This window comes from Petaurus breviceps, unplaced genomic scaffold (genome assembly GCF_028583685.1).
Source record: "Petaurus breviceps papuanus isolate PSGF00001 unplaced genomic scaffold, PetGlider_PUasm1.0 218, whole genome shotgun sequence".
Classification (NCBI taxonomy): domain Eukaryota; kingdom Metazoa; phylum Chordata; class Mammalia; order Diprotodontia; family Petauridae; genus Petaurus; species Petaurus breviceps.
The window spans coordinates 10635296-10645246 of record NW_027185872.1 but is presented as its reverse complement, the minus strand read 5'-3'; the positions used below and the strand labels follow the sequence as shown (position 1 = coordinate 10645246).

The following is a 9951-nucleotide window of genomic DNA, read 5'->3' as shown; positions in this document are numbered from 1 at the left end:
ATATTTATTATAAAAAGTGTTATGTTTCTATGGACAAAGCTTAATTCACACAGCAACAACTTTACAATGGTACCATGTTCTCCTCGGGGCCCACAGGACGGTCAGCCAGCCAGAGCCAGCCCCCACCCTGGATCTCCCAGACTGAGGCCTTCCTCCCTTCACTGGGCCATAGTCACAGCATGCAGGCCAGCTGACCCCCTTTGATGGTGACATAAAGTTGAAATCTGGGGGCAGTGGAGGGTGGTGCTGGCCCTGCCCCCTCAGCTCTGGCCAGCCCCAGGCCAATGATGGAGGGGAGGACCGCCCATCTACTCTCACCCCACCGCCACAATCCTCTTAGCACCCATGGGACAAATGGAGCCTGTACCAGCCAGAACTCCGCCCACTACTTTAGGAGGGCTGCATGCAAACTCTCAGATAAACAGATTTCTAGCACCCTTGGCAGCAAAAAGGAACAGCGTCACATCCAGCAAGGACGCAGGACTCCAAGCTGGGCTGGCCCCCCTCTGTTACTCTCACTTCACTCCATCCCCCAACGGGGCTGCATTTCCAAGGTCCAGCCCTGCTCCCTCACCACTGTCTGGCCACACACCCAGGCCAGCAGGGTCATGGTCTGAGGGAGAACTCTCAGCTTCTTCTCCTTCTATCCACCTTCCACATCCTGACAAACACAACTCCCCACCAACATGCCACCACAGCCTTGTACTGCCAGGCTCCTCTCTTTTCAAACCCACACAATGACCCTAGTTATGTCTAAGCTTCATCCTCCAAGCCAGGTTTACCTGACCCTAATTCTAAGCACATCTCCAACCTGCCCAAGAAGGCTGGGGTCCTATCGCAGTTCTCCATGTGGCCCTGGCCTCCAGCCTTCTCCCACAAATGGCGATCTTCCCACATGCCCTGACCCTAGGGTGAGTGTCCACCCTTAGGAGACCTGTCCACACAGGCATGTGGGCCACTGGCTGAGCCGGGAGGTGGAGGAGTATGGGCTGGGGTACAGCACCTCCAGCCCTTTCCCGTGCCTGGCCTACAAGCTAGCCAGGGAGGTTTTGATCCTTTCTTGGTCTTCTACGTTGGTGTGCACTTGGCTGTCTGCCTATTGTCTTGGGGTTATTCAAACAATGGCTAAAGGACATGGGTACACTTCCAAGGATGTGACCCTAACTTGGGATTTTCTGGATGGCCAGTAAGCAGGGGAGCAGCTGGCATTTACCAGTCCATAGTAAGACCCTACTCACTCCCACAGCTCCAACAACAAGCACTGGATCAGAGCTGACCTTGGGGCTGAGAAATGGAGGCCAGAATGGGGTGTCTAGGACCATCTCTTCCCCCAGGTGTAGGGAGGGATGGGGGCCCAGAACACCTTCTTGGCCTGCCGAGGGGGGGGGGGCTTGGTAGCTTCTGCCAGGTCCTCCACACAAACAGCTCGCATGCAGTCAGTCCATGAGGCTGTCTTCCCAAGGTTCGTGCACACACACACACACCCGGCTCTTCTGACCAGCATTCTGATCGAGACGGGACTTGTTTTTTGTTCCCACCAAAGTCTGGAGGCCCCACGTTTTCTGGAACAGCCTGGTTTGAGCCTCGCTCACATGGCCGCCTTCTCCTTGGAGAGGTTCCTGGGCTCCCTGCTCGGGGTACACCAATCCCCGGTGTCTGGGCCTGCCTGGTAGTGTTTGAAGGCCGATTTGTTGAACACAGGGAGCTTTTCTATAGACTCAGAAGACAGCGCCTAGGCACAGGGGAGACACACAGTTTAGCAGGAACCCCAGGCTTCTTGGGGTGCAATGCAAGTCTTGTGTTTTTATCCCTGGGAATGACCCAAAGGAGCAGCCCGACCCCCAGCAGCTGAAAGCTTCCCTGCTGTTTGTCTCCTGATTAGAATGGGAGCTCCCTGAGGGCAGGGACTATCTGGCTTTCTGTGTGTAAGCCCAGTGCTAAGCACTGAGCTTGTGCCCATGGTAAACACCTAAGCCTTCACTTGTTCATTCATTTGTCCTATACAATGGACAATTAATAAAGGATCTGTGGGATTCATGAGAGTGAAGGGAGCTGACGGCTCTGTGGCTGCCTCCAAGCAGAGGGGAGGCCAAGGAGACAGCCAAGCCCATGCCTGCCCCCACCCCCAGGGCTCCCAGGCTGTACCTGGGTCTCCAAGGACACCCTCTGCCAGGATATGCTGCCTGTGGGAGGCGAGCCTGGGGAGAGGGAGCTAGACTAGAGGAGGCCTTGGGAGGGACCCTGGAGTTCTGATGTTCACATGTGGACATTTACACATTGTTAACTGATGAGGGATTCACACACTGGGAGGGGAACTTATACCAAAAGGGCCCATCACAGGTAGAGAAATGTGGCCGTCCTCCCTGTTCCCTTCAGAACTGACCCAGGAAGGGTGGCCCACTCCCCGCACCCACACAGAGCCCCTGTTTCCTTCCAATAAGTCTCTGGCAGGGTCATTTCCAGGTCTTGGCTTACCCAAGCTGCTGTTTTTCAGCCAGGGCATGATTAGCATGATCTTTTGGAAGCTCAGGGGTCACATGTGGGTGACATGTGGGTGACCTCCCAGGGGATGGTCACCATCACAAACAGCTGAACCTGAGATCAGCCCAGCACAGAAGAAAAGCCTCTGGGCTCAGGGGAGGGGATTGCCCCTCCATGTTAAAAGGAAGAAGGCGGCTGGTTAGGGTGATTTTTCACATGCTGGTTCCCATGAGCTATACCTTTAAGTAGATGATTGCATCTGTTCCATACCCTGACAACGAATACAGATTCAGGTCCCCTTGAAAGTACTTGGCATAGAGACGAGAAATTGGCAAGCCATACCCGAAACCAGCCTGGGATTGGGGAAGAGAAAGAGACACACCGGTCTGGGTCATCTGGGTCACCTGGAGAGGGCGGGTGATCACCCTTCCCAGAGTGTCGGGAGATCAGGGGGGTGTTCTTCAGCACTGCCCTTCACCACAGCTTCCCCATTCAGATCTGCTTGATCCTTCTGGTTGGCTGATGCTTTCTATTCTTTTTCAGCCCTTCTTCCTAATCACCTCTAGAACAGGGGGTTGGACTGGAGAGACTTCAGTCACTTTCTGCCCTAAGTTGTGACTCTGCTCATCAGAGCACTCTCCCTCCCCCAGTCCCAAGAGAGGCCTCTTACCAAAGGAGCGTTCCTGGAATTATCCATCACAGGGGTGGGGGCGGTGGTGTACGTGTAACTGAAGAGGCGGTCAATGATTCTCAGGGGAACACCGCCCCCGAGGTCTGAAATCTAGACCAAAAAGGCAAAGCCTCAATGCCCCAGATCGAGAACCCCGACTCCCAGACCAAAGCCACTTGGTCAACATGACCTTTGCTGGTACATCATCACTGACTTGCTTTGGCCCCACCCACCAACACCAGAGTAAAGGACTGGGTGCTTGCCTTGATGGTTAGATCTTCATTTCCTAGAACAACAGTCACGTCAATGGGCGTGAGGGTTGGCTGGCTTTCCTGGTGCTCCACTGTCGCTCTCATGGCATTCTGGGGGAAACAGCCAAGGGGACCTTGAAACTCCCAAGAGTTTTTGGCTCAAAGCTCCCATCTCAACACCCAGGACCGTTAGTCCACTTTGATGCTTTGTTCCATTTAAAATGAATGGAACATAAGGGCAGGGAGGGGCAAGACAGGGACCTCTTTCTGAGACATGAACAGTTAGGAGTCCCACAAACAACTGGGCTGGTGTGACTTCTGGGAGGTGAGGAGGGAGTGCTGCCTGGGTGCATTTCATGGAAGGGAAAAAAGTTCTGGGGCTGCTAGTGAATCTCTTTTAGATGTAAGCTCATACAAAAGGACTAGAGGCGTTTGGGTAGAGCATGTTCCCCCTCTTTCTTTTCCTCTCCTCTCTTCTTGCTGTGAACAGAGAGGCTGACAGCCAAAGACTACACAGCTAAAAAACAAATCCCCAAATTTACTCAAGAGTTAGCCTTGCACGACTAGATCTGGTGAAATATTCTCTTTAACATCCCAAGTGAGATACAGGATTTGCTGAGGAAGAAAACCCCACAAGTTTTGTTGGAGGGCTCCTGCAATGGCCGCCGGAGCAGCCCGGGCCATCTCCTTGTCCCTCCAGCATCTTTAGGACAGCTTAAGCTCTGTGATTTATTGTGCTTGATTCAGTTAAGGGGAGGGAGCAAGAATTCCAGCCTATTTACATTTTTGGTCCAATATAAACTAAAACCGGTGGCTGAATTTTTTTTTAACTTTTCTGGTCCGTTTCCCTCCTGTGGGCACAGTCTCTGCTGTAGGCAGCTCCAGGCTCAAGGCACTGGGCCAAGACTCACTGTCATGGAAGCCCTGATGCATGCACACTCACAGTGGGAAGAGAATCGCCTTACACCAGAGACCAGTATCTGGAGCAGAGATGAGGTATCTCATTTGGGATATTCCTTGTTGACAGAGCAAGTGAATGGATGAATGGATGGATAATTGGATAGTTGCATGGATGGATAGTTGGATGGATAGATGGTTAGATGAATGGTTGGATATTTGGATGGATAGAAATTTGGATGGATGATGGATGGATGGATGGTTGGTTGGATAGTTGGATGGATGTATAGATGGATGGATGGTTAGATGGACGGATGGATGGATAGAAATTTAGATGGATGGTTGGATAGATGGATAAATTTGGATGGATGCATGACTGTGGCACTGTTGCTGGGTTAGTCTGCCTGTGCCCTGAGACTGAAGGAGCATCCACCATTCTGGGAATGGCCTGAGATACGTAGTGAGGACCAAGGGGCGGAGTACCTAGAACAAGGCACTCAGGAGTACCCCGACCAATCTTTCTTGGTGGTGTGGTGCCTTACCTTAAAGAGCTCAAAGAGCATGTGGTGAAGGTGCGAAGGGACGTAGACTATGTGAATGGGCTGGTCGGGTGCCTTTCCTGTGAAGAAAGAAAGCAGACCATCTGAGAAATGGCGAAGAAGGGATTCAGTTAAAAAGAATAAAGGCCATTCCCACTACATGGGGCATACACACACACATACTAGGGGACACTTTGTTTCACTGGTCCAATGCCCTAATCAGAGCTGAATGAGGCACTTGATCCTTATCTCACGGTCCAGAGACCAGAAAACAAGTGTCGGGCAGAGCCTCCAGGCACTGGACCTCCTGTGTTGGGCTGAACACTTGAGGCAGGGGAAATTTCACAGACACACTGAGAGGATCTAGAGTTTTGTCCACCTTGAGAATTCTGAACTTGGGAAATCCCTCTGGCAAAGCAGAGCAGATCTGAACCTTCTCTGAGTAGGTGAGAAGGGACTTGCCCAGGGTCACTGGAATTGTTACAACTAACCACCAAAGGCAGAACCATGAACCCTGATTGTCCTGCCTCCAAGCCCAGTCCTATCCACTGCCCTACCCTGCCTCTATGTAGATTAAGATAGAGGAGAGAATAAATCACATGCTAACCCTAAGCTGACTGGTCCCATGTTTTCAGTTTTCACTTGCAGTATCACAACAGAAGACTTGGTTAGTTTCCTGTAAGTCATCTATTAAGTTCCATATAGATTAGATAGAAATTTCACCCACAGACTAATGTACAAAGAAGAAAAATCAACCATCTTTTATACTTTGGAGAGATGCGAGTCTTTCTTTCCACCTCTAGCCTCTGACCTCACTTGTATCTGACCCCAGAGCTCTGGACAGTGTTCCAGAATCCAGGTCTGTGCCTCAATGTTCCAGAATCCTGTGTCCCTTTGAATGCACTCAGGATCATGAGCCTGCCTGGAGTCAAATACCTCTGCTTGTCCCACGGCCTAAACCCTCATGCTCTGACCTCAGTCTTCAAAGAAATGGGTACGTGTCTAACACGTAGCTACATAGCTAGCTAACCTCCCCTGGAGCTGAGCCCTCCCCCAAGTAACTGGGAAAAGGCATTTGTGCTGAGACTGAAGATGGGCTCTCCCAGCTGGGGCTATGGCCAGGGGATGCAGGGGAGAAGCGTAAGGAGGGGGCCCTTTGGGCTGCCCCCTGACGGGCTGTGCTTGGGTCATTGCTCTCATGGGGTGAGTGTCCATTCTAGATCTTACCATTCACTTGTGTTAGCTTCAGTTCAGGGGAAACGAGGTAATACTGGTCACAAAGCATGCGGGCACTCTCATAGGCATCTGCAACACACAGAATGGGGGCTTCAGACACTTGGAAACCTTCCCTGCCCTCCTAAAGCTCTGTGCTGCCTGATGCCCACCCTGGCTCAGAGGGCCAACATCTCTAGCACTTCTGACTCAAGTGCCTCAGGCCGGACTGTCACAACACAGAAGGAATCATCTCCCCCACCCCCTCCCCCGCCCATGCCAGAGGCCTCGTACCTTGGACCACAGCAACTACATCACAGTGGGGATCGATGCTTCCTATATGGCTTGGGTTTCCTGTCTTCGAGTCACTAAATATGAGAACTGGTGAAAGGAGAGCATATGACAAAGTCATTAGAAAAGGAAAAATCCATCACCTCCTTCCCAAGTCCCCTGTTCTGAATCGGCCTAGTGGGGAAAGCAATAAACTCACTATGTTGGTTCATGAGCATTCGAGTGGAGATGCGGTTCATATAAAACCTGTCCAAAAAGTACTGGAGATTCTGATTGGTGACAGGGTCAACAGCGCCTGAATCCTTGTACTCAATGATCCCCTGGGCCATGGTGGGGACCACATCGTGATGTCTATTCCGGACCTTGATCAGCGCATCTACAAAGCTGAAGCCACAGCAAGGTTAGGAAGAGCCCAAGGGAGTCTCCTTAGCCCAATCCCAGAGGAGACGTGGGCACACCTGTGGCTTTAGGCCCAGCCTCACAGGGCTCATGGGCTGTATCTGCCCCTCATCATGAGAGAGCTTCCCTTGTCCTTCAGAAGCTCCCTGAGTCCTGAGGGTGAGGCAGGATGGGGCATCTTGGTCCTTAGAAGGGGTCAGCGGGACCTGACACACCCCAAGGACTTCTACAGCAGTGGTGACTGTCCATGTTGCCAGGAGATTTGGCTTACTCACTGCAGAAGAATCCCAGCATCGCAGAACACTGATTTTCCTGCTGTTTATATCTATACCTCTGAGCTGAGCTGTCCCACCGGCACATAAGACCTAAGCACCCACAGATCACCGTTAAAGGAGTTTTCCTGTCTCCAACTGGGGCCTGCCCAAAGGAAGCCAGACCATCCACACCTGCTCACCCCTCCCGGCCAATGGCTAGGCACCAGAACTTTTTGGATTCACTTTCTAGCATTTGAAAACCCACCCCTCTCCTCTGCAAATGTGGGCAGGAGGTGTAGATGACAGAACTGGGGTCCCATATGGGTTGACTGTCTCTGCCTTTGGATCCAAGAGCCCAGAACAATAGGGACAGTGTTCCCCAATACCCAGCATAGGATCTGGCATGAACCAGTATTGGTGGGGGCTGACTGAATCTCTAAAAGTGGGAAAGGTCACTTACTCAGACAAAGCCTTTTGGTCCTCTGGGCTCTTCTCATGGAATTCCACTAAATCCATGAGGCTCTGGATGTACCTGAGAGAGAAGAGCTTGGAGTCAAAAATGAAATGCATCTGATTTTTTTAAAAACAAGCCTGTCGGCAGAAGGGAGTTCTGAAAGCTCCACTGCAATCTTGTGGGGATCAAGGGGTTTCTGACTGCCACTGGGGCTTCTGGTGGAAAACTTTCTGGGCAGAGCTGCCCCAAACCTCTGGTGTACAGAAGGTGGAGGGAGGGAAGGGGTTTGCCCCCCTTTGTTTCCCTAGGTGGGCACCTTCTCTGGCATGAGACTGTCCTGTGCTCACAATAGCTTTGACTTCCCTCCTCTCTATGGCCACCCCTGCAACTTTCTACCTAAAGTCTCCTAATTCCATTCAGGCATCACTGGGGAGGCACCAGTGGCCTGGCTACCTGCTCCCCTAAAAGGCCTCCTTCTGAGCCTCGACATGGAACTGGCATTTGGGCTCCTTTTCCCAAACAGTTGCAGATAACCCCAGATATCACCTCAGGAGTTCTCCAAGAGCCTTAAGGTGGGGTGCAGATGGACATTATCTGTGAAACCTCAAGCAGGCAAAAGCCTGAGAAGTGGAGGCTACCTCTTCCTGGGAGGGGTCTCTTGGGGGAGTCCCTGAGCTGCTGTCTGTCTGCCAGTCTATTCCACATGCTTCACTTTGGAGTGACATTGCTGCCCTCATAACGGTGACAGCACCAAGTGTGTGCAGGGCCTTGGCACCCTTACTGGGGAAAGCCCCGGGGGAGGCCTGAGGCGCTGGTGATCCACTCCTGAATGACAGTGCCCCCGGCGGGCAGGCTCTCCACCACTCACCAGCTCTTCACCAGCTGAACGGACGAGGTCTTGACCAGCGGTTCAGGAAGGATGTCGATTTCTTTCAGGATATTGGCGAGCCTCACGGGAAGCTCTTGTCTCAGGAAAGAGAAGGAGGTCCTCTCACAAGCGTTGCCCGAACCTGGAGGGGAGCGATCTTGTTTATTCCTTGGGGTCTGGGGTGGAAGGAGTGGGGAGTGCCTTGTCTGTGCCCTTGCTTCTGGGGCCTGAACACTGCTGGGTAAACAGGGCACGCATACCACAACCCTCTGGGCACACACGCGCTTTGGGGGGGCAGGACCCCACCGATGAACTGACTGCCTACCAGCCCTCAGAGGGGTGAATGCCAGCCACCGGGCACACGAGACGGTGCGAATGGAGAGGACAAGGGGCTCTCTAGAACAGCTGCCCCAGGGACCGCAGCTCCAGCCCACCCCACTCCAGTGCCCCGCACCCGGAGACCAGCCCCGGCTCACCGAAGTCTAACAGCTGCTTCATGGACAGCGGGGACGGGCTGTAGCGGGAGAAGCGCTCCACTGCCCGCGGGACCGGGGCCACGGATGGAGCGGCAGCCGACGAGCCCGAGGCGCCGCGGAGCACTATGCGAGCAGCCCGCATTCTGGAGGCTTGGCTCGGGACTGCGGGGGCCGGGAAGGCGGCGGTGCTCCGGGGGCTGCGGGGGCCGGGAGGTCGCGGGCTCTCGGGCTTGCTCGGGCTCAGGCTCGGGGGCCGTGGGCAGATGGCTCCGACCCCGCGACTTCGGGTTCGAGTGGATGTGTCAGTGCACGGATCTGGCGCCTGGTTCCAACACCGGCTGCTGTTTAATCTTCAAGCGTTCTAGCACAAGTCGGGCCACTTGTCTCGCGGAGCCTGCGTGTCCCGAGCTTTTGTCGGTCCCAAGGAGCCTCGGCCCGCCCATGGGGCTCTATGACGCCACAGTGAAAGGCAGGCCCGGAATGCAGACTAGCCAATCAACTCCAGAGACTTCTTCCGCGCCCTCCCCCCCTCCCCCCCTTTCCCAGGCTCTAGGAGTTGACAGGAACGGGAGGCCCCCCTCCCGGAGACCATCCCCCCACCCCCCTCCCAGGACCGCTCACGTTCATTGGTGTGCGCTGGGGCGGCCTTTGACAGCAGCCAATCGGAGAAGACCACTGGTTTGGGGTAAACAGCCCCACCCGTCGAGTTTGGTTGGGGTCCAGAAATGACACGTGGGGAGCGGTGCAGAGGTTGGGAGGCAGTAGTGGTCGTGGGTACAGCGTAGATCTCCTGAGGCCTCTGAGCCTTCTGCGTTCTCAATCCGATCCCGACCCTGGCCCAGGGTCCGCCAGTACCCTTACAGCCTCATCTTCCTCTGAGTTCAGCCCCGTTGGCCAATACGGGACAATCGTCTTTCACTCGCCCGCAAACCTTCCATGGCTCCCAGTTGCCACTGGCCCCTTGAACTGTGGCCTCCGCAGCTTGGACCGAAGGCCTTGCTGGGCTAGCCTGACCCTCCCCCTTTTCCTTTCCCCCCTTTCCAGTCCTTTTGGTCACTCTCTGCCAGGTGACTTCCCGCCCGAGCTTCGACCCAACTATATGGAGCTTCCCTGACGTGCGTCACCGCCCGTCTTCACCTTTTCCCACTTTTGCGCCTTT

At 53.9% G+C, this 9951-nt stretch overlaps 1 protein-coding gene across 1 annotated transcript; it reads right to left on the bottom strand.

The window, feature by feature from the left end:
- On the bottom strand, window positions 1-9189 carry PDK4 (pyruvate dehydrogenase kinase 4). Its single transcript, XM_069094481.1, has 11 exons — window positions 8793-9189; window positions 8317-8458; window positions 7455-7526; window positions 6541-6725; window positions 6345-6431; window positions 6066-6143; window positions 4842-4918; window positions 3415-3513; window positions 3152-3262; window positions 2721-2834; window positions 1-1732 (listed from the first exon to the last, which is right to left on the bottom strand). Exons 1-11 carry the CDS (start codon window positions 8932-8934, stop codon window positions 1589-1591), a joined length of 1251 nt encoding a protein of 416 aa, XP_068950582.1. The 5' UTR covers window positions 8935-9189; the 3' UTR covers window positions 1-1588.
- Between the last annotated feature and the right edge of the window lie 762 nt (window positions 9190-9951).